Source organism: Macrotis lagotis, chromosome 3 (genome assembly GCF_037893015.1).
Source record: "Macrotis lagotis isolate mMagLag1 chromosome 3, bilby.v1.9.chrom.fasta, whole genome shotgun sequence".
In the NCBI taxonomy this organism is placed as follows: Eukaryota; Metazoa; Chordata; class Mammalia; order Peramelemorphia; family Peramelidae; genus Macrotis; species Macrotis lagotis.
This window is the reverse complement of record NC_133660.1, coordinates 285,589,122-285,614,061: the sequence shown is the minus strand read 5'-3', so window position 1 is coordinate 285,614,061 and position 24,940 is coordinate 285,589,122. Positions and strand designations below refer to the sequence as shown.

The 24,940-nt window shown below is 39.2% G+C and overlaps 1 protein-coding gene and 1 pseudogene across 1 annotated transcript in view; one reads left to right on the top strand and one right to left on the bottom strand.

Moving 5' to 3' along the window:
• LOC141519408 (solute carrier family 22 member 11-like) overlaps window positions 1-24,940 on the top strand; it is a 49,214-nt gene that overhangs the window by 3,666 nt on the left and 20,608 nt on the right. The window contains 4 exon segments of the mRNA XM_074231655.1: window positions 2,802-2,956; window positions 3,056-3,224; window positions 13,366-13,483; window positions 16,748-16,863. Of these exon segments, the coding sequence (XP_074087756.1) occupies window positions 2,802-2,956; window positions 3,056-3,224; window positions 13,366-13,483; window positions 16,748-16,863 (558 nt within the window).
• On the bottom strand, window positions 6,644-7,529 carry LOC141517178 (small ribosomal subunit protein uS5 pseudogene; annotated as a pseudogene).

Below are 24,940 nucleotides of genomic sequence, written 5' to 3'. Positions count from 1 at the left end.
CCCCTCCCCAAATCTGCCCTCTTTTCTATTGCCCCCTACCTCTATCTCCTTCCCCCTCTTACTTTCCAGTAAGGCAAGCTATATTTCTAACCCAGCTGAGGGTATATGTTATTCCCTTTGATCCAATTCTGACAACTGATCCAATTCTCATCACTTCATCCTTCATCTCACCTCTCTTCCTCTCCACTGTAAAAGCTTTTCTTATCTCTTTTATTAAGATTCTAATTTTCCCTTTATCCACAGTATATTACTCTCTCATCTCTTAATTTTATTTTTTTAGATATCATTACTTCATGTTCATCTCACACCTGCTCTGTCTTTCTCTTTCCCTCTGTTTGTGTCTGTGTCTCTCTGTCTGTCTGTCTCTGTCTCTCTCCCTGTTTGTCTGTCTGTCTCTGTCTCTCCAGACACACACATCCTTTTAACTGCTCTAATAATGAGGATATTCTCATTAGTTATCTCATTAGTTATCAGAATCATCTCACAATTTAAGCACATAAACAGATCAAATTTTCTGTTCAGCTTTGTTTTTTTTCATCAGGAAAGCTTCAAAGTTCGCTTTGTCACTGAATTTCTATCTTTTCACATGAAAGATTATGCTCGCCCCTGGGGTTGTAGTCCAAGCTCTTTTACCTTCTCTAACATCAGATTCCAAGCCCTACAATGCTTTAATATAGCAGCTGCTAAATCTTGAGTTATCCTGACTGTGACTCATATTTGTTTCTTTGTGGAAGCTTGCAGTATTTTCTACATCATCTTGGAGCTCTGGAATTTGATTATAATATTTCTTGTAGTTTTCTTTTTAGAATCTCTTTTAGGAGGAAGGATGATGAATTCTTTTAATTTCTATTTTACCCTCTGCTTCTAGAATATTAGGAAAATTTTCCTTGATAATTTCTTGAAGGATAATGTCTAGGTTCTTTTTAATCATGGCTTTTGGGTGGAACATTAATTTAAAAAATTTTTTTTGTTAGGTTTTTGTAAGGCATTGGGGTTAAGGCCACACAGCTAGGTAATTATTAAGTGTCTGAGGCCAGATTGAACTCAGGTACTTCTGATTCCAGGGCCAGTGCTCTATCCACTATGCCACCTAGCCCCCCCTCCCCCGAACATTAATTTTTAAATGATCTCTCTTGCATGTATTTTCCAGGCCAGTTGTTTTTCCAAAGAGATATTTCTCATTGTCCTTTATTATTTTTATTTTTTTATTTTTTCTTGATTTCTTATAAATAGAGCTTTCATTTGCTCTATTTTAATTTTTAAGGAACTATTTTCTTCCATACCTCTTATTTCATTTGGCAAATTTGGTTTTTTTAAGGAGTTTTTTCCTTGTGTGAATTTTTATGCCTCTTTTCCCATTTGACCAATTCTGCTCTTTAAGAAATTTTTCTCCTCATTGACTTTTTTGGATCTCTTTTATCATTTGACCTACTCTGTTTTTTAAGGTGTTATTTACTTTAGTAATTTTTGAAGTATTTCCTTTTACTAAGTTGCTGACTTATTTTTCATGATTTTCTTGCATCATTTTCATTTCTCTTTTTCTTCTACCTTTCTTACTTGATTTTCAAAATTCTTTTTAAGCTATTCAATTGCCTAAGACCAATTCATATTTTTTTCTTGGTAGCTTTGGTTATATAGGAGCTTTGACTTTGTTATCTTCCTCTGAGTGTTGTTTTGAAATTCTTTGTCACTTTGAACTTTCTAAAGTTGGATTTTTTTCTGTTGTTTTCTCATTTTCCCAACCTGTGACTTGATTAGAGCTCCCTATCCCAAGCTTTTGGGGTTTGTATAGATGTTTCCAGAGCAACTTCTGGGAATCTATATGTTTTCAGTTCTCTCAAGGTGGTATGATTTAAAGAGAAGTATTTTCTACTCTCCTGGTCTGTGCTCTGGTCTGTGAGTGACTACAAGCACTTTTTATCCTGCCCTGGAACTGTGAAGAGTTTCCCTCTCCATTGTGGTCCCAAATTCTGGTGCACAAGTTCTTCTCCTTGTACTGGGATTGCAGGATTGCAACCAGGATCCAAGTATAGACAAAGCAACATTGCTAGCCAAGAGACCTTTGTAATTCCATTTGTCCTGCTGTGCAACCCCTTTACTGTCTGTGATTTGAGAGCTCAGAAAACAGTCATTACTGCTGATTCAGGGACTCCCAAGGTCTACTCCTGGTTTGTTGGGACCAGGGCTGCACTAGTGGGGCCTATATTGGACTGTCCAGCTCCTTCACTCTGGTTCAACACACCTTTCTTGCTGACTTTCTGAGTTATTTTGGGCTGGAAAATTGTTTCACTCTTTTTTGGGGGTTCTGTCTCTCTAGAGTTTCTTTTGAATATTATTTAAAAGTATTTGGAGGGCTTTGGGGGAGAGTGCTTTTGAGTCCTTGCCTTTCCTGTGCCATCTTGCCTCTCCCTTCATCGACACGCATTTCTGAAACATTTACTATGTACCAAGAACTGTATGGGCTAAGAGCTGGGAAAGAAAACAAAATAAAACAGTTCCTGACTTCAAGGGGATCATATTTATTGGGGAAGACAACATGGAAACAACTAGGCACATGCAAGAAACATACATGATAAACTGGGGTAGTCTCAGTAGGAAGGTGCTGGCTTTAAGGAGAATTGAGAAAGGCCTCTTTCTGAAGGTGGAATTTTAGCTGGAACTTAAAGAAGCCAGGGAAGCTAGAGGGAGGAGATGAGGAGTGGGGATAGCAATGAAGACTATGCACAGTGAGGAATACTGAGGGGAGAGATGACTTCATGCCACTGCCCTGAAGTCCCTATGTCAGGTTTCCCAAAATGTAGGTTTGGATGAAAACGAATACTGCTTCCAAGTTTCCTCATGGTGACTGTCACCAGCACTGGATCTGCCTTTGCCCAGACATTCCTAGTTTACTGTTGTCTTCGCTTCCTGCTTGGGTTTTCAATATCAGGAGTCATATCTAGCAGTAGGTCCCTTGGTAAGTCTTTTTTGTTGGGTTTCTTTAATGTTTGCACAGGTGAGAATTGGGGATCTCGCCTGGGTCTGAAATTAATCCTGTGCTGGGATTTCCTTTCAGTCTTGGAGTGGACCAGCACTCAGTACCGGCCCCTGGTAGCAGTCATGATAGGTCTATGCTTCAGTGTGGGACATCTTCTTCTTGGGGTTCTGGCCTTTTTTATCCAGGAATGGCACAAATTCCAACTGATAGTGTCTGCTCCTTTCTTCACCTTCTTCCTGACTATATGGTAAGTGTTCATAGACTTCATGCTCTTTCTCTATGAGACTGGAGATGAAGGATGAAGAATTCCACACTTCTATTTATACTACAAAAGCTATTTCCTGATGTTTAGAATCTAGTAAGAGAATGAGAATGTTTCTCATCTTTAAACCTGGGTGCCAGTCAGGAGTTAAAATCCATGGGATGAGATAGACTTGAACCCAGATACCTCCATCAAATTATCTTTGCATTATAAGGAGTTATTTGTAATGAACAGACTTTTGACAAGGTACAAAGAATAATATCACAAGATACAAGAGTGGAGTTAGAAAAATCATGAAATTTCAATTCAGAAGTCCCGATTTTGTCCTTAATTAGACAAGTAACCTTGGACAAATCACTTAGCCTTTCCATACCTAAGTTTCTTCCTCTGTGAAATGAATGGTCAACTAAGTGACCTTTAAGATTCCTTCAGTCTCAAAGGGAAGCTCAATGTATAGAGCACAGGATTTGGAGTCAGGAAGACTTTTCTTCATGAGTTCAAATCTAATGTCAGATACTTATTAACAGTGTGATCCTGGGCAAGTAATTTAACCCTGTTTACCTCAGCTACTCATCTGTAAAAATAACTGGTGAAGGAAATGGCAAATGACTCCAGTAACTTTGACAAGAAAACCTCAAATTGGGTCACAAAGAGTTAGTCATTACCAAACAAACTGAACAACAGCAACATTCTACTGAAGGACAAAATTAAATCTTTAATAGAATAAGAAGACTTCCAAGCAGTTCTGAAGGAGGCACACAAACGCTCAATAGAGCTACATATATATATATATATATATATATATATATATATATAAATTATGTATAAAATACATAAATATATTTTATCTTTATAGGTTGTCTCCCCATAAGAATGTCAGAATATATTAGGGTACACACTGCTTTTGGTTTTTTTTCCTGTATCCTCAGCTTTGGCATAGTAAGAATATAATAAATGTTTATTTATTTATTGAAGATAAAGATTAAAATAATTATACCCCCCCCCAAAGTCCCCTTCCCCTCCCCCTGTCCCTTTTTTCTCCCATTCCTTTCCTCTCTGATTTTCCTCTAAGGTAAGATAAATTTCTCTACCAGATTGAGTGTGTATGTTATTTCCCCTTGGACTGCTATTTCCATTCGACACAAACTGGTTTTTAAGATGTAATTTTCTTCAGTATTCTTTGTAATTTCTTCACCAAGCTGCTGACTTGGTTTTCATGATTTTCCCACATCACTTTCATTTCTCCTCCCAATTATTCCTCTACCTCCTTTAGTTGATTTTCAAAATATTTTTGAGCTCTTCCATAGCCTGAGATCAATTATTGTTTTTCTTGAAGTCTCTGGATACAGAGCTTTTACTTTGTTATCTTCTGACTTTATATTTTGATCCTTCTTAGGAACAAAGTAATTGCCTATGGTTGGATTATTTTTTCTTCTGTTGTTTGCTCATTTCCCCAGCTCGTGGATTGATTTTAACTTTTTGTTATGATGGAGCTCTGCTTCCAGGGTGTAAGATACACTCTTCCATGCTTTTCAGGGTTTTTACAGCTATTTTCAGGACACTCCATTCCCGCCCCCCCCAACTCCCCAGGGACATCAATTCCTTCAAGGTCTTATGAAGGGCTATGACTGCTTTCCTGGCCCATGTTCTGGTCTGTTGATGACCACAAGCACTCCTTTATGCCATGGAACCATGAGGAGTGTCCCTGTTCCTCTATGGCAGTAAATCTCTGGGACTGGGCCCCCAGACTAAAATCTGAATCAGAATATGGGCATAGTAACAGAGTCCTGCCTCAGGGATAGCAGAGAGACTTCTGCAATCTCCCCTGACCACCCCCCTTGCCATCTGTGGCCCAAGAATTCTGGAAACAGCTACTAGGTGGCTCCCTGTTGGTCCCCAGACCTACTCCTAGTCCTAGTGCCAGGGCTGTGCTCAGGTCTGAGCTGTGGCAGAGTTTTCCTGCTGCCCTTTCCAATTGTCCTTGGCAATCCTTGGACTGAGATGTCTAGAAACAGCTTCTCTACCATGGACCCAGATGCCCTCAGGGACCCAGGTGCCTACTGTTCCTGGATGGCACCTGAGTCAATTTGCTCAGGTGCCTTGGACTGTGGCCCCTTTCTAACCCCAGTGTGACAGAACTTTCCTGTGTATTGTCCAAGTTGTCTTGGGCTGGAAAATTGTTTCACTCAGTCTTATAGTGGGTTCTGCTACTCTAGAATTTGGTCAGAATCATTATTTAAACGTGTTTGGAGTGGTTTGGGGGACAGCTTGTGGAGTTCCTGTCTTTACTATGCCATCTTGGTTTCACTGCTCATGAATTTTTTTTTTTTAGTTTTTGCAAGGCAAGGGGATTAAGTGGCTTGCCCAAGGCCACACAGCTAGGTAATTCTTAAGTGTCTGAGGATGGATTTGAACTAGATACTCCTGACTCCAGGGCTGGTGCTCGATCCACTGTGCCATCTAGCTGCCCCTGTTCATGAATTCTTTTTTGGGTTTTTTTTTTTGGCAAGGCAAATGGGGTTAAGTGGCTTGCCCAAGGCCATACAGCTAGGTAATTTATTAAGTGTCAGACCAGATTTGAACCCAGGTACTCCTGACTCCAAGGCTGGTGCTTTATCTACTACACCACCTAGCCACCCCTCATGAATGCTTAAAGAACAATTGTACTCCATCACATTTATATGGGTATAGGGTGTTTCAGAGAATATGAGTACCTTTGGTGTGAGGGCTTTTCAGGGCTGTTTTACACTTTTGATGTCCACTTAAGTCATCTAACTCTCACCTATGGCTCCAAGAAGATGTTGCTTTCACAGTGACCACAGTCCAGGAAACTGTTTTGGCAGGCAGCCTAAACCAGATTGAGGATAACTAAGGTAGTCTCAAAGTCATCAGTGAGTTATGGGGGAGGGGTCTACCCAAAGCATGTGAAATCTTCCACTGGTGGAATGGATGGACAAGAATATTTCATTCCAACAGCCAGGAAGCCAGTGAAGTAGGTTCTATGGAGTGCTTAGAACTTAGACATCGATGATGCCAAGATCATCCACTGAATCTAGAGCCATCACCAATTGTCTTGACTCTGCCTTGCCATTCTGGATCATGATGACTTTGGAAGAGAGAGTAAGGAAGATGACTTTGTGCAACTCTACCTCACTTAAATACAACTTTTGAAAGACATCACCCAGACTTTACCATTTCTCAAAGTCTTGTGGGAACAACTAAGGGATGAAGCAGCAGGTGCGGATACACTGGGAGCTGTAGTCACAACCCTGTACACAGGCAGTCCAGGCTATGGGGTTGTCTCTCCCCTAAAAGTAGCAGTGAGATTTGGCAGCCCCTTGGGTAACTTTTTTTTTTTTTTAGCAGGCATAGCTAAATTTATTCCTTGTTTATAAAAAACAAATCTATATGGTTGCCACAGCAGCTGCCTGCGTCCTCTGAATAGACACTCGAGTGTGAGTCTTCACAAGATGATCCGTGAATTCCTGATAGGGAGACTTCATGAACACAGTCTCCTTCCACAGGTCTGGGGTTAGATAGCTGTATGTTTTAGAGATGGCATCAAAGGTGGCTTTAGCAAAGTTGCCCAGAGTTGCAGTACAGCCTCTAGCAGAAGTGTAGCCGTCATCAATTCCAGCCATCATTAGGAGCTTCTTAGGCACAGGAGCAGAAACAATGCCAGTACCTCTAGGGGCGGGGATCAGGCGCACCAGAACCGATCCACATCGCCCAGTGACCTTGCAGGGCAGTGTGTGAGGTTTGCCAATCTTGTTCCCCCAGTAGCCACGTCTCACAGGAACGATGGAAAGCTCGGCCAGAATGGTAGCACCACGAATTGCTGTGGCCACTTCCTTGGAACACTTGACACCCAGACCAACATGGCCATTGTAATCACCATTAGCCACAAAAGCCTTGAACCTGGTACATTGTCCAGCTCTAGTTTGTTTCTGAACAGGCATGATCTCATGATCTTCAGAACCTCATCTTTCAATGAAGATCCCAGGAAGAAATCTATGATCTCAGACTGCTTGAGAGGAAGGGAGAAAAGATAAATCTCTTCCAAAGACTTGATCTTCATGTCCTTGACGAGGTGACCCAGCTTAGTGACGGGAACCCACTCCTTGTCTTCGGCCTTTCCTCCCCGGGCTCCATGGCCGCGCCCTTGGCCTTGACCACGGCCCGGCCCCTGCCTCGGCCTCTGCTGACGAAGCCACCGCGGGAGCTGCCACGAGCTCCGACGCCTGGCCCAGGGCCTCCCGCTCCTCCTGCAGCACCGGTGTCGCCCACCATTTGGTGTTCGCTGGAAGTAGAAGCAAAATTGATCCCATTTATTTATTTTTTAGGGGTTTTTTGCATGGCAAATGCGGTTAAGTGGCTTGCCCAAAGTCACACAACTAGGTAATTACTAAATATCTGAGACCAAATTTGAACTCAGGTACTCCTGACTCCAGGGCCGGTGCTTTATCCACTACGCCACCTAGCTGCCCCTGCCTTGGGTAGCTTTTAAGAATTGCATTGCTCACCTCCTGTTATGAGGAAGGGTTAGAAAAAGTGTCCTAAAAATTGTCTGCTTACCCAACCCTGGCCTGATTGTAGAGACACATGTTGTAAAGACACCAAAAAATCTACAAAAACTTCTTCAGAGAAGATTCCACTCAAGATACAGTTGACCTGAAAGATGAACAACTCTTGCTGCAACCCTGAGAGAAGCAAGTCTGACAAATGAAGGCCAGCTTACAAGCTTTTTTGAAGTGGCTGAAGTGAAGGGGAGTGCTGTGAAGTTGGGGTATATTTAGCAACAAGATTGCTACTTCCAGGGAAAAGCCACTATCATCAATGCCTATGCTCCCACCATGACAAATCCTGATGAAGTCAAAGAAAAATTTTATGAAGACCTGGAGACCCTCAACCCATCAATGTGCCAAAATTCAGGGTGATCAGATTACCAGACATGTCAGGAAGTCCTTGGGAGAATGGAGTTGGAAATAGCAACAGCAATGGCACCTTCTATGCAAGACTTGCACCCTTCTCATCACAAACACTGCCTCCCATTTACCTAAATGCAATAAAATTTCCTTGATGCACCCTCAGAGCATCTAATAGACTATGTGACTTTAAGGAGAAGAGACAGCCAAGATGTGAGAGTGACAAAGGCAATATGTAGTACAGAGTACTGGACTGATCACAGACTCATCCCCTCTAAGCTAAATATTCACATTCAACCAAAGTGGTGGCCCCAAGACAAAATTAATCCTAAAAGAATTAATGTCAAGAGATTAGGAGGTGGCTAGGTGGCACAGTGGATAGAGCACTGTCCCTGGAGTCAGGAATACCTGAGTTCAAATCCGGCCTCAGACACTTAATAATGACCTAGCTGTGTGGCCTTGGGCAAGCCACTTAACCCCATTGCCTTGCAAAAAAAAAAAAAAGAGATTACAGTGTCTCTGAGTAGGAACAGTTTGTTACTAACTTGGAGGGAAAATTGAGCCAACATGCAGCTGACAATAGTAGAGCACAAAAAGAGTGGGCAGTTTTCAATGATCTGGTGTATAGTAGTGCATTTGCTTATCTGAAACAAAACACTCACAAATATAAATACTGGTTTGATGAAAATGATGGGGAAATACATAAGTTGCTAAATGATAAAAAAGAACTCCACAGGATTTACCAGCAGGTAAATTCTTCCATTTATTTAAAAATTTTTTTTAGTTCTTTCCTTTCTAAGAAGGCAGCATTTAATTCCATCAAAAGTAAAGCACAAATGAAATTTAGAGAGATGCAGGACTATTGGCTTGGTAAGAAGACAGATGGAATTCAATTTTATGCAGACAGTGACAAATAACAATGCTTTTATGATGCCCTAAAGGCTATTTATGGGCCAAAGACCTATGGTACATCTCAACTACCCAGTGCTGATGGAGCCAAATTGATCAGCGATAGGGGACATTATCCTAGAGAGAGATAGATAGATAGATAGAACACTTCCATGGTGTTCTTAACAGATCATCATCAGCCAATGCAGAAACCATTGACCATTTACCTCAAGTTGAAGTTAATCTACCCCCAGCTGAAGCTCCAACTAAAGAAGAGATTTTGAATGCCATTTGGCTCCTTTCAATTGACAAAGCACCTGGTACTGATTATTCCAGCTGTGATCTACAAGGTGGGGGGTCCACTGCTTATCCAAATGCTGACTAAAATTTTCCAGATTATATGGCTTGAAGAGGTTATCCCCCAAGAATTCAAGGATGCCTCCATTGTCCATCTCTGACAATTCTTGCCAGAGTCCTTCTCAATAGGTTGATCCTTCACCTGTTATATGGTCCAGGTGTGGCTTCAGAAAGAGTTGAGGAGCAGTCAATATGTTGTTTTCTGCCTGACAACTACAGGAAAAATGCCGGGAACAGAACATAAGTCTGTATATATAACATTTGTAGATCTGATCAAGACCTTTGATATCATCAGTTGTGAGAGCTTATGGAAAGTTATGTCAAAATTTGGTTGCCCAGAGAAGTTCATCAACACCTCATGTCAATTTTATGATGATGAGCTTGCCAAGGATTCTGGTTAGTGGATGATGCTCTTGAGATTTCCCAGATAACAATGGAGCGAAACAAGAATGGTTCCTTGCTCTCATATCTTTTAGCATAGTATTTTCAGTCACGTTCTCACTGAGGATGAACATGACCTTAAGGTCAGCTACCACACTGATGGCAAATTCTTCAACTTGAAAAGACTACTAACCAAGACCAAAGTGAAAGGAGTGTTGGTGCATGATCTGTTTGTAGATGATTGTGCACTCAAGGCAGCCTCTGAAAGCTGAAATGTGAGAAAGTAGGGATTGATTCTCTGCTGCTTGTGCTAATTTTGCTCCATCAGCCAGCACCACACCATCCATATGTGGAACCATTGATTCCAGCAGATGGAGAAATTTTGAGTACCACGGACAAGTTCACTTACTTCAGCAGTGTCCTTTCCAGGGAGGTACCCATTGATAATGAGGTTGACACATGCATTGCTAGAGCTAGCTCAGTATTTGGGAGGCTCCAAAAGAATGTGTGGGGGAACAGATGTATTAGACTGACTATCAAACTGAAGGTCTACAGAGTCATTGTGCTATATGCCTGTGAAATCTGGACAGTCTACTAGCTCCATGTCAGGAAACTGAATTCCTTCCATTTAAATTATCTTAGGAAGATTCTGAAGATTACCTGGCAGGAGAAGATACTAGACACTGAGATCCTTTCTTGAAATAAACTGCCAAGCTTTCAAACATTACTACAGAGAGTACATCTAGGATGGGCTGGGCACATTGTTAGAATACAAGAAGTACACTTGCTAAAATGACTATTCCATAGAGAACTCACACAGGGTAGCTACTCACAAGGGGGTCAGAAGAAGCAATACCAGGACACCTTGAAAGAATTTTAGAATTGATTGTACATGATGAGAGATACTGGCATGGCGTGCCCCCATCAGTGAGGTTACTGCACTCTATGAGGAACACAGAATTGAAGCAGCTCAAAGGAAATGTGACACATGTAAATTTAGAGTACCTATCCCTTGTGCCAGGTGCTATTTGTGCCCAACCTGTGGTAGAGCATTCTGAACTTGCATTAAGCAAATCAGTCAAAGTTGGACACACACTGTAATTTGTCTGAAACATAGTGATGCCATTTTGGTACTCTTTTTTTTTTTAATTTTTGCAAGGCAATGGGGTTAAGTGGCTTGCCCAAGGCCACACAGCTAGATAATTATTAAGTGTATAACATTATGTGAATAACTACAACGTTCAAGATCTTAGGGCTTGGTTTCAAGGAGAATTTTTCTATCAGCAGACTTCTGAACACCAATTCTATTTCTACTTTGGAAGCTATTGGAGATTGCACATTGTTGGGCAAAACCTTGGAGGCAGGCAGTGGAACAATTGAGAAGAATCTAGCTTTTTCGTGTATGAAGAATGTAGAGTCAAATAGAGCAATTACTTGAGGAGATGAAAGAATGTGAGGAGACTGTGAAATCTCAGGGGAACATGGAAACTTTGACTGATGCCTTTTAATATTATAATTGCTTCCTTCCTCCCAACTCAGAATTGTAACAATCAATCCATTAATCAATAAACTTCTATTCTTTTTACATGAAACTTTTGATGGTCTCAAAATTCTGGGACAAATTTTAATCATTTTTCATTTTAAAAATCATTGATTTTAAAAACTGATTAAGAACTTAAAACTACCAGGAGACAAAAGACCTCCTGAAGCTTTTAAAATGCACTATAATCACTCACCAGTCTTTTATTATTAAACTTTTATGGTTCATTGAGACAAACATTTCTGAGACCCTTCTTCTTGGAGAATAAAGGGGTGGCAGGTGATGGTCATAGTATTTCATTTAGCTTTCTTGGCCTGCAAAGAACAGAACCTAAGTTCTGAAAATGGTTTACTTGTAACAGACTCTCATTTATTTCTCTGATTCTGTATGAGAATTATGCCTGAATTTTGACTAGGCTTTTCCACTCTGAAAATCATTTAATATAAGAACCTAAGGAAGTGACTTTTTTTTTTTTAGGTTTTTGCTAGGCAATGGGGTTAAGTGGTTTGCCCAAGGCCACACAGCTAGGTAATTATTAAGTGTCTGAGACTGGATTTGAACCCAGGCACTCCTGACTCCAGGGCCAGTGCTTTATCCACTGCGCCACCTAGCTGCCCTTCTAGTGTTAGTCTTGAGGTCTTATCTACTTATCAGGACTTTTTTATCATCTGATGAAATAGTTACCAGCAGATCTATAAAAGATGTTAATGCAATATAGCACAAATTTCCTTAAAAACAATGTTAGGAAAGTCTTGTTGTATAATCATGTTACTGTTTCTGACTTTAGGAATTGGAGTGATTATTTAAAAAAAAAACAGTCCCAATAAAATTTGTATGAAATGAAGTTAGTGATCTATGCTGTAGTATCAGCATTCTATACATTAGAATCTTTTATTTCCAAGTTTTTGAATCTTTCTCTTATTTTTAAGGGGACTCCTAGCTCATCAGAGTATAAAAATTTGTTAGAGTACAGTACTAATGATTGCATAGTTCAAGGAAGAGTAATCTGTTCTGCTACACTCAAAGGATGGTCTAGGGGAAAAAACTGAATTTACAATATGAAGAGGGTTTATGAAACATGTTTAATTTTTCTAATAAGGACCATGGAGATGAAATATTAGATAAATTCAAAAGACCTTTGTTTTAAATTATAATTATGATAGCATAATGGTAAACTTACCATATTGATTTATTTTTTTCTTTTACTAACTTAATAAGGGAATGGAGAGATTTTGGAGGAAAGCCTGAAAATCAAAGAAACAAATCATTTCTAAGAGAAAAGATCAGACAAGTTTCACTTAGAATGATGGGAAATGTCAATTTCTTGGCCAGTAATTCAAGACATATTCAGCTTTTTTTAGTTTAGTTTCTTTTTTTTTTTCCAAGGCAATGGGGGTAACATGGCTTGCCCAAGGCTACACAGCTAGGTCATTATTAAGTGTCTGAGACTGGATTTGAACTCAGGTACTCCTGACTCCAGGGCCAGTGCTCTGTCCATTGGGCAACCTAGCCGCCCCTCAAGACACATTCAAATGATTTAATTCTTCTATCTGCATTTGCTTTGCTTATACAAGAATGAAACTCTTGCTGCATTGTGGACCTGAGATTCTCTGTCACCATGGGACAGAGAAGGAACAGATTTACTCCCAGTTAGAACTTCAAGGAATGAAAGGGTGATTTCAATGCTTTCTAATCTATTGATTATTACTGAAGATTTTCTTGATAGGGCTGTTTGAACGTCTTTTGGATAGGACAAATTTGAGCTGAAACCAAAAACCTGTCTTGACTCATATGAATTCAAGATGGACCTTTGTTGATCAGTAACTCTGGCCATCTTGTGAGAGGTGGCATAACTGAGGATGATAGCTTTTACATTTGAACTTTCTATAGCATGATAAAAAAATACTAAGTAGTTGTAGAATTTTTATAAAGAACACCAGCTCTGTCATATAGCAAACAAACACAACAAAAAAGTGTGTCTTTGAAGAAGGAGAAATGGGGAATTAACTATATCTATCTCACACTATTTTATTAGGTGGCTGCCAGAATCTGCTAGATGGCTGATTGTCCACAAGAAATATGATGATGCTTTAAAGTTGCTCAGAAAAGTTGCAAAGCTCAATGGAGTAAAGGATTTAAACCTGACTGTAGAGGTGAGAGGGGAAGGAGGAGTCAGGGCTAGCAAATGGGAAATGGTGGGTTTTCAGGTCAAACCAAAGTAGTCAGGGGTCACGCAAGAGGAAAGTCTAATCTCTGATGATGCTTCTCTAAGTCTCAGTGGACCAAGAAAACAATCAGGGACTGAGGGAATATTTTAATCCATATTGGATAAAAATGGGAATAGAATGATTGAGGTCCTTGGAGGCAATAATAAATTTGCCTGTTTTAAGACATCAACTTTTGAGACTTACAAGCTGTATCAGAAAGAGGAATCAGAGGCGGGGGCGGGGAAAAGGTACTTGAATTATGAGAAGATGTGAAGATGCCTTGGTGGAGGGAGGTGGGAGGGAGAAATATCTCTCTTTCCCTCTGTTTTAAGTGGGTTTCTTCAGCCTCTGGCCTTCTGCCTTCCTAACTCAAACACCTTTTGTCATATTCCTTAATGTCTACTCTTTCTACTTTCTTTCTCTTTTTTTCTTCTTTGCTCAATGGTTTATCCAAGCCTTGCCATTCCATAAAGATGTAATAATGTAATTATTACAACTACAATTACAAATTATTACAATTATTTACAATGTAATATGGTTAATGAGAAAATTATGAACTAAATATTAAGTGAGATTATGCTTCTAAAGCATAAGTCATAGTGCTTGCCATATAGTGATAATAAGGGCTTATTTCCTGTCTCCCTTTGGCCCCATAATAGCCAGGCTACCAAGGATCAGCTACTCACAAAAGGCAAATTTAGAAAAAAGAATTTTTTTAGAATTTTGCAAGGTAAATGGGGTTAAGTGGCTTACTCAAGGCCACACAGCTAGGTAATTATTAAGTGTCTGAGGCTGGATTTGAACTCAGGCCCTCCTGACTCCAGGGCCAGTGCTCCACCCACTTTGCCACCTAGCCACCCCTTAGAAAAAGAATTCTAATGAAATTTGTATGAAATGAGTTTAATGAGTTGTATTCTAGTAAATTACAGGAACACAAGATAGACATCAAAGCCAGTCCCCTTTGGGAATGTGGGAAAATGCTAAACTTTTCAGTCAAGAGAGATGATTTCAAAGCCTTCCTCAGCCACAACTTGGGTGGGTCATCAGGGACAAATCACTTAATCTCTCAGGCATCAGCTTCCTCAACTATATTTTCAGCTCCTGGTGGAATTTCCTTAACTCATAAGTAGATTACCTAAACATAACCATCTCTGATCCATACAGTTGATTTTCTATGGTACCATATTCACAGAGTGTAAAAGAAAATATTCTCTGTCCAGGCTTAAGCCTCAGTCTTCTGTCCTGTTGCAAGTATTGTACCCCTAAAAAAGTGAGACAGAGACCAAAAATTGATAAATTTTGACATGGAGCTCCTTTAATACCTGGGGGCTGCCTGGGGTCAAGATCACCCAAATCAGACACTGTATGAGGGTTCAGAGGATAGGGTTTTTAATAGCATTTTTTTTGGGGGGGGAGGTAAATTGGGAGCAAGCAGGATACAAAAGCAGAGATAGTGGTTAGATATACTTTCTATTACAAACATATACAAAACTTAGGCCTAGTATGGATAGGAGGCTAGTAAAGGATGGAAGGGGTTCAGGGTCTTGCTTTATGTCTTAGCATGTTTCCTCCAACAGAGTCACATACCCATGGGCTTCCCATAGGTTTGGGGCAATTAGATTTTAATATCTTATAGTTCCAGCTTCATCTGGGGGAAGGGGAGGCAGTCTTGGGAGGAATTAGGAATTTGCAGATAGAGCAAAAGGATTAGGTTTACGAGAGTGCTTTGTGAGTCTCAGATAAATTTATGGTATATCTTGTGACCTTACCCAGGGTCAGCTCTTTGAGACCTGTTAGGATGTTCCCAGACCCAAAGGTAGCTAGCCAAATTTATATTTCTGAGGAGTTTCTCAGGGCCCAGAAAAGTAGGACCCTTTTACACAAGGATTACACAAATATTAATATTGTACTTCCCAAGGAGGAGAGGAAATATAATTCTGAAGCATGGTGTTCTCTCTGTGGAATTACATCTCAAAATCATAGGTCAGGAGTCCCCACTAGTATGGTCACCTTTTCTATTCAGCCAAATAACACAAACCAAAGTAAAGGCATTTCGTGAAATAGTATAATAAGAAAGTATCAATATTTTCCTCACAAATCTGGTGAACACTTTCAACAACTGAAATATCAACAGATCAAGTGGACATGTGCAGGGAACATATAAATCCATATATAAGAGTCTTTGCCCTCTAGAGGAAACTGAGGTTTCAAGTAATTGGCACAAACTCACACCAGTATTAAGCAAGAGATACGAACCCAAGTATTTTGACTCCAGAGTCAGCATCCTTTGTACTGTACTACTTGTTCATAGAGAGACACACAGACACACCTAGGGAGTGTGTGTTATCAGTGTATATTCAGGGACCATATCACAGACTTGAAGGTGGAAGTAGCTCTAGATGTTTTAGATGAATGCCTTCAGTTTACAAATTAGAAAACTCTGGCACAGAGAGAATAAAGTACTAGCTTAGGTCACACAGAGAGTGTCAGTGATAAGATTGAAATCCAGATTTTCTGACTCCCGATTTAGTGCTAAAAGCTAATATTTTTTCCCTGCTGTTGAAATTTAGCTTTTTTGATATATATATATATATATATATATATATATATATATATATATATATATATATATATATGTTAGAACTCACTAAAGTCTGAAAACCATTTAGTCATATAATTCAGATAATCCTCTGTTGTATTTTTATTGGTTTTCTTAAAAAACGCATTGATGTTTTGTGGATTTTTATGTCTATGTGTTTAAAATGAAAGTAGTTCCATGGAGGAGCACCCATGGGTGCTGCTCCTGACCCCAGACTTGGTTTTCTATTTACACTGCCATCTAGCTTTGGGCTGGATATTGGAAATACAAAAGAAAAAAATAGTCTTTTTCTGTAAGCAGTTTATATTCCATTGCAAGAGTCAGAAGTTCACAAACACAACCTGTTATTTCTATTGATCTTGCATGACCTGAGGGTTCTCAATGGTACTCTGCTGCTGCCATGGTTACAGGTATGGCTTCAACAGGCATGATGGTATAGGGTTTGTCATTGGTATAAGGAAAGGCTTAGCAAGGTTTTGGCTCGTAACTAATGAGCTTTCATTTGGTCCTAGTCCATGCTCAGAATCTCTTACCAATTTCCTGCCCTTTCTTCTGTTCTTCTACACTCCAGCCATCAGATTGATTCTATTCCTCAATTCTTATCTTTACAGACTTTGAGATTTACCACAGAGAAGAAACTCATTCCAACAAAGACCCATTACACCATGTTGGCTTTGGTCCGGTTTCCAATCCTGAAAACCAGAATCCTCTGTTTGTGCTTTGAAGGGTAGGTTCCCTATAATGTTTGAGGAATAGTTATGCCTATAGGCACCCCCAATAGAATCTTTCAAGTAGACACAGCAAATAAATGGCAGGAAAAGTTAGAACGAACTTCAGTCATTGTATCAGTGATTCACACCATTGTAGAATTTCAGAGGTAATTAGCACAGAGTTAGATCTGAAGTCAGACTCCTTTTACTGAGTTGAAATATGATCTCAGAGCATTTACTGTGTGATACTGGGCAAGTTGTCACTGTTAGCTTCAAATTACTCTTCTGCAAAATGTGCTGGAGAAGGAAACGGCAAATCACTTCAGTATCTTTGCCGAGAAAAGCACCAATGGGATCATGAAGTGACATACAACAAAAAGAACTCAACAATAACAAATAACTGGAAAAAACCTTTGAGGTCCTCCAATTCAGCCTGAATTTAAGGAATTCACTCACCAGTATTATTCACTTTAGTCTCCCCAACACTTTCTTGATTCTGCCTAAACACCTCTAATGAGAGGGAACCCACTGTCTAGTGACACAGAATATTTTGCTTTCAGACAGATCGAATGATAATAAGGTTATTCTTTATATGGGCCTAAACCTGCCTCTCTGTGACTCCCACCTTGGTTCTTCATTTTGTCTCTGGCGTCATGCAGAGCAAGTGTTTTCTCCTTTGCCTTTGCTAGCCCTTCAGGTTCTTAATGACAGGACCCATGTCCTCCCTACACAAGTCTTCTGTTCTCCAATTCCTTCAAGTGATCTTCAAGTGACTTGAATGTGATACCTTTCACCATTATGTTTCCTTTCTTCCTTTCATTTGATTCATGTTTCAGAGAAGAAAACTCATGGCAAGAAAATGCCCCAGAACTTTCTTAAATGATCGTGGAAATAAGGAGTCCTAAAATTATCATTATGTTTCTATAGATTCAAGACTTCAGGGATGGGGCAGTTAGGTGGCTCAGTGGATAGAACACCGGCCCTGGAGTCAGGAGTGCCTGAGTTCAAATATGGCCTCAGATACTTAATAATTACCTAGTTATGTGGGCTTTGGCAAGCCACTTAACCCCATTGCTTTGCAAAAAAATCCCCAAAACTAAAAAAAGACTTCAGGGACAAGGATTCTTTCTTCACTGATGGACATTGAAACCCATTCTCATCTTCTTTCTCACTTTGTGTTCATGTTGTTCCAGAAACAGACCTCCCTTGACCCCTTATTATTTCCCAAGTATCAGTGCAACACTTGGGCACTCTCCCTACATACCAGATGCAATCATGCATCAAACTGAAGATGCCTTTCATGCCAATTAAAAAGACTCAGATTTGACATGTAGTACTTGTCCTATATGACGGATGGAGAATATCTTTCCTCTGTCTAATGATTTATTTGGTTATTTTAACGTTACTACAATAATCTTGTTGTGGAAGTAAGCATAAACCCCCCTCTCCCAAAAAGATAGAGGAATCTCAGAGAAATAAAGTGAGAGGAAAAAATGTACTTCAGTCTGTGTTCAGATATCATCAGCTCTGTCTCTGGGATGGGTTGCATTCTTTATCATAAGTCCATCAGAAAAGTTGCTTCAATATTTTTTCCAGTTGCTATCATTAACTGTATTTCCCTCCATTCTCTTCCTTCTAACCTTTATTTATCCTGTTCTCTCTCTCTCTCTCTCTCTCTCTCTCTCTCTCTCTCTCTCTCTCTCCTTTCATCCTGTCTCTCCTCAAGAGTGTGTTTTATCTGACTATCCTCTCCTTTGATCTTCCCTTTCTTCTATCACCTACTCCCTCTCTCCCTTCACCCTGTCCCCTTTCTTCTATCCCTTTCCTCTTCTTTTCCTTCTAGGGTAAGATAGATTTCTATACCCTATTAAGTGTCCATATTATTTCTTCTCTGAGTCATTTCTGATGAGAATGAAAGCTCATTCATTCCCCTTACCTTCCCCGCCTTCTACTCCATTGCAAAAGCTTTTTCTTGACTCTATTACATGAAATATCTTAGCCCATTCTACCTGTCCTTTCCCTTTTTTCCCAGTACATTCCTTTTCACACACTGATTCCATCTTTATGCTATATTATACCATTATATTCAGCTCCCTCCTGTGACTTGTCTATCTTAGCTCCTTCTAACTGCTCTTATAAATGAGAATCAGTATCTTTTTCCCATGCAGGAATACATGCAGTTCAGCATCATTATATCCCTCATAGTTAGCCCTTCCTGTTGACCTTGTCTCTGCTTCATCTGAGTCCTGTACTTGAAGATCAAACTTTCTGTTCCCCTCTGGTTGTTACAACAGGTAAGTTTGAAAATACCCAGTTTCATTGAAAGTCCATTTTTTCCCCTGAAAGAATGTGTCCAGTTTTGTTGGACAGTTGATTCTCATTTGTAATCCAAGCTCTTTTGACTTCCAGAATATTGTATTTCAAGTCCTACAAGTCCTTAATGTGGACATTGCCAATTCCTGTGTAGTCCTGATTATAGCGCCATGGTAATTGAACTGGTTCTTTCTGGATGCTTGTAATATTTTCTCTTCAACTTAGGAGTTCTGGAATTTGGCTATAATATTCTTGGGAAGCTTTTTTTAATGACCTTTTTCAGGAAGCGATCAGTGGATTCCCTCAATTTCTATTTCACTTTCTTCTTCTAGGATCTCAAGGCAGTTTTCTTGGATTATTTCTTGAAAAATGAAGCCTAGGCTCTTTTCCTGGTCAATACTTTAAGGTAGCCCAATAATTTTTATATTATCTCTCCTGGATCTATTTTCCAGGTCAGTTATTTTTCCAATGAGATATTGCACATTTTATTTTAGTTTTTCATTCTTTCAGTTTTGTTTTATTGTTTCTTGATTTATCACAAAGTCATCAGCTTCCTTTAGCTCCATTCTATATTTGAAGGAGTAATTTTCTTCATAGAGCTTTTAAAATCTCTTTTTCCAACCAGTCAATTCTGTTTTTTTAAGGCATTCTTCTCTTCATTGAACTTTGGACTGCTTTTTCCAAATTTTTTTTTTTACCTTTTGTAAGGCAATGGGTTAAGTGACTTGTCCAAGATCACTCAGCTAGGTAATTAAGTGTCTGAGGCTGGATTTGAGCTCAGATCCTCCTGACTCCAGGACCTGTGCTCTATCCACTATGTCACCTAGCTGGCCCCAAACTGGTTTTTAACAAGCTATATTCTTTGATATTTTTTTGTAACTCCTTTACCAAGCTGTTGACTTGGTTTTCATGATTTACCTGCTTCATTCTCATTTTTCTTCCCAAATTTTCTCTCTACCTCCCTTACTTGCTTTTCAAAGTCTTTTTTGAGCTCTTCTATACCACGAGACCAATTCCTATTTTTTCTTGGTGTCTTTGAATACAGAAGCTTTGACTTTGTCATCTTCTCAGTATATAGTTTGATCCTCCATGGGACCACAGTAATTTTCAATGGTCAGATTCTTTTTTTTCTGTTGTTTGCTCATTTCCTCAGCCAATAACCTAATTTACTGTACCTTCAAAGTTTTGGGTTTTTTTTTGATATATCCCCTCAGGGACCTTAATTCCTCCAAAGTCTTCCAAGAGACTTTTACTGCTCTCCTGGCTGGTGCTCTGGACTGTGGATGATCACAGATTTTTGCCCTGGAGCAGTATTATGGGGGCCCAGGTATTATGTTCCTCTATGGTATTATGAGGGCCCAGATTGTGACCTGAATCTGCATATAGGCAAAGCAGCAGAGTCCTGTCCCAGGGATAGCAGAGAGACCTCTGCAATGTTTCCCCACTCCCTTGCCATCCATGAACTGAGCACTCCAGAAGCAGCTGCTGAGTGGTTCTGTAGGTTCCAGGGACTGCCCTGAGGCCTACACTTACCTGGGCTCCCTGGTGCAGCAGAGTTCTCCTGTAGATCCTCTAAGCTATTCCTGCAATCACTGGGACAAGAAGTCTGGAAACCGTTCCTGCTGCCATGGACCCAGGAGCCCCCAGGGACCCAGGTGCCCTGCAAGTTGTTCCTGGCAGGCTGGAGCTGGTTTCTTCAGGTGTTGAGTGACTGTGTCCTGGGCTACACTGTGGCTTTTTCCAACCACAGGCTGGGTGGAGTAGACCTTTCCTGTGGATCTACTGTGTTTTCAGAAAATTGTTTCACTTCATCTTTCTGTGGGTTCTGCCCCACTAGAATTTGGTTAGAGTCATAATTTGGTAGCTTTTGGAGTTTTTTGGGGGAACCTGCCTCCACACTGCCATCTTGGCCCCATCCCTCTTTCCTCTCTTTAACACACAAAAAATTACTCCCTTTTTCTCCTTGGTCTCCAGGATTTCCCTATCCCTATTGTTTTTTCATATTTCAATGTTTTCCCTTTGGTGAAACTTTTTTTCATATATTCTAAGTGGGATATAATCTACTGGAAGCCATAGTAATGTGACCAATCTGTTGATGTAAGAAATCAATAGGAGAAGATAAACATACTTGGTGGCCAGCAAAGTTCCCTTTAATGACTACAAACTTCTTGAAAAACAGTGATGCTTCTTTCTTTTGCTGATATACTACCAGCATTGTGTCTGGAAATGAGAGGTGGAACACAAGTCTTCAAATAACTGGAAATGAATATGACCCACTGGGTTATGAGAAGGTATACGCTGTGTGAGAGTGAGTTATACAATAGAGCCAATGAGAAAGTTTGAAGGACAAGAATTAGAGAAAATTAATTAGGAGATTTGTGAGAGGAAGACAAAATGGACTGGTCAGTTGTTGAGGAAAAGGGGCTTGGACCTCTGTGACAAGACTATGAGAAGGCATGAATGGGTGGGAAGCTACATCAATGAATTGTTAGATAACAATACATTTGAATGCCAAGCCTATTATAAGATTATTATTCCTATCCTAAAAAGTTTCTGTACAGATAGTCATTGTACTGCAGACATTGGAGCTCAAAAGTTCACTGTGCAAACAATATAATGAGAGAAATGACCTTATATCCATCTGGTAAATGGTATGGGCCACTGCCCAACTCTCTTAGTTTGCCAGGTGCTCACTCCAAGAAGAGGAGGAATATGAAGAGTATAAAATCTCTTCATTTATCGGGTAGAGAAAGAAGAGACATGAGAAAGAATGAAAACTTCAGTAATGACAGGAAGTTATGAGTCTATTGGATTCTTAACATTTTTGACTAGTTTAAAGGATTAGTTAGAAGATGGGGGGCAGCTAGGTGGTGCAGTGGACAGAGCACTGGCCCTGGAATCAGGAGTATCTGAGTTCAAATACAGCCTCAGACACTTAATAATGACCCAGCTGTGTGGCCTTGGGCAAGCCACATAACCCCATTGCCTTGCAAAAAAACCTAAAAAAAGATGGTTACTTGGAGAAAAGAAGATTTGTCTGGAATCCAAGGAGATGCTGAGCAATGGTTTTCCAATTTAGAAAAAAATCACAAACCTTGATTTTGCTGATGAATAGAAAAGAAGAGGGCACTTTGATCTCAGGTAGTGGTCAGTGAACATAGAGCTGACTTCAGACTAAGGCACTTTGCCCACATCCAAAGAATATTCTGTGACTCTGGACAAGTCCCTTCTCCCATCAGTCCAGACAAGTCTTAAAGACCAAATTATAAAGAAGGTGATGATTTGTGCTGAGTTTTTTTCATGACCCACTAGTTTGAGTCATTAAAGAAATCACAGTCCAATTAAAAGAAAATCAAGGAAGCAGACAAAAAATTCTACATCTTTTCTCAGGAAAGCAGTGGTGGTGGCACAGGTCATGTCTAGTGGTGAATGCCTCCGAGCCCCTTCTCTTTGTGAGGCCTTTTCCCCTCCATCTCTCCAAATGACAGATTGAATAAATGACTGACTTCCAGAATCATGCAGTCTCAATGTCAACAGGGACCTCCAATGTCCCTGAATCCACCTATTTCAAAACAAGAAGACACTTTGATTCCCATTTATTTATTTCCTCTCTATGTTTTAATATTCTTATTTTGGACTTATCTTAGGTTTCTTTGTTGATTTTCTATTTTTTTTTTAGATTTTTGCAAGGCAAATGGGGTTAAGTGGCTTGCCCAAGGCCACACAGCTAGGTCATTATTAAGTGTCTGAGGCCGGATTTGAACTCAGGTACTTCTGACTCCAGGGCTGGTGCTCTATCCACTGTGCCACCTAGCAGCCCCGATTTTCTATTTTTTTAGAATATATTTAGTTTATTGATCTTTCTTTTCCTATGTCCTTAATGCATGATTAAAATATATGATTTTCTCTTTGATGAGTGCTTTAGCTACATCTCAGAAATTTTGGTATAATGGTTCATTATTATCATTTTCTTTTACAAAGATATTATTTCTATAATTTTCCATATATTATTTAATATTTCATTGCTAAGTTTCCATTTGGGTCTGCATGCTTTGTTTATGATTCTTGAACCAATGATTATTTTTTTATTGTACTGCGATGTGTATATGATGTATTAACTATTTCTTTTTGCTTATGTTTGTTTGCGATTTCTCTGTGCCCTAATTCAAGGTCAACTTTCTAAAAGTTGCATATTTCATAGAGAAATGTTCTTTTCCTCTTTTATTTTAAAGATGTCATGTTTTTTAATTTCCATTTCTTCATAAACTTGTTGTATTTCATATTTTTCTTTTATCTTTTAAAAAAACTTATCCAACTTTGGTAGAGAGGTAGTAGAGTCTCCTGCCAATGTTGATTTACTGTCTATGTCTTCTTCTTTTTGTCTATTATCTTTTTATTTTAGTTTTTTAGTTTTTGCAAGACAATAAATAGGGTTAAGTGGCTTGCCCAAGGCCACACAGCTAGGTCATTATTAAGTGTCTGAGACCAGATTTGAACCCAGGTACTCCTGACTCCAGGGCCGGTGCTCTGTCCACTGCACCACCTAGTTGCCCCTTTTGTCTGTTATCTTAAAGTTTAGATGTCTGCTTTGTGAATTTGGAAGCTAAGGCATTTGCTACATGTTCATTTATTACTGATATTATTTATCTATGGTTCCTTACAGTGTATTATAATTTCTTTATCTTTTTAAAGATTATTGACTTTTTCTTTGGTAGAATGATACCAATTTCTGCCTCTTTATCTTCACATAATGCCTAGTAAATTTTTTCCATCCCCTCAGTTTTAATTTGTGTGTGTATGTCTTTGGTCTTTGGGGTTTTTTTTTTGTGGATTTGTCTATTTTGTCATTCATTTTCATTTTATTGGATTGTTTAATCCCACATTTATAGTTACAAGAATTAAGCTTATATTTTCTTCCATCTGTCTCCAAAATTGGAAATATATTTCTAGGAAGGTTTTCTCCCTTTGTCTACTGTAAGCAGAGTATTATGTTCCCTGAGCTACTTTTCTTTAATCATTTTGAAGGTGTTTTCATAACTCTCTTCTCCCTGTTTACCATCCTTTTTCCTTCAGTGTTTTGTTTATCAGTTTTTTCTCACTTTTATCTCCTATATTTCTTCTTTCTCTTTTTTCTCAATTAAGAAGAATTCCCCTTCTTAGTTCTTTTAGTTAGTTCTTAGTTCTTTTCATTACTTTTTAAAACTTCATTTTTGCAGCTTTTTTCCAATTGATATTTTATTCCTCTAATTACATGTTATAAAATTTTTTCAACATTCATCCAAATGCATATGCATATTCTTGTTTGACATGTTTACAAGTTAGAAGTTAGTATTAAGAGAAAAGGAAGAAGACTATGAGATAGGAAAGAAAAAAATGATAGAAATTTAAAAAAATGGATGCAGTGTTCATTCAGATTCAGGGGTTTTGTTTTTGTTTTTGTTTTGTTTTTTCCCTCTGGATGTGGATAGCATTGTCCATAGCAGGTCTCCTAAGGTTTTTCTAGCTCTCTGAACTGCTGAGAGGAGCTGCATCCATGAAGGTGGATCAATTCACAACATTGTTGTTAATGTGTACATTATTCTCTTGGCTCTGCTCACCTTCCATCCTCTCTTCCACTTCAGTCAGTTCTTTTCATTCCTTTTAAAAATTTCATTTTTGCAACTTTTTCAAAAAAGAATTTCTTTTACTCTTTTTATTATCCATCATTTCATTCTCCTTACTCTAGCTGCTCATTCTCTGATTCAAACCCTTCTAATTCTATGGTTTTTCATTTTAGTCTAT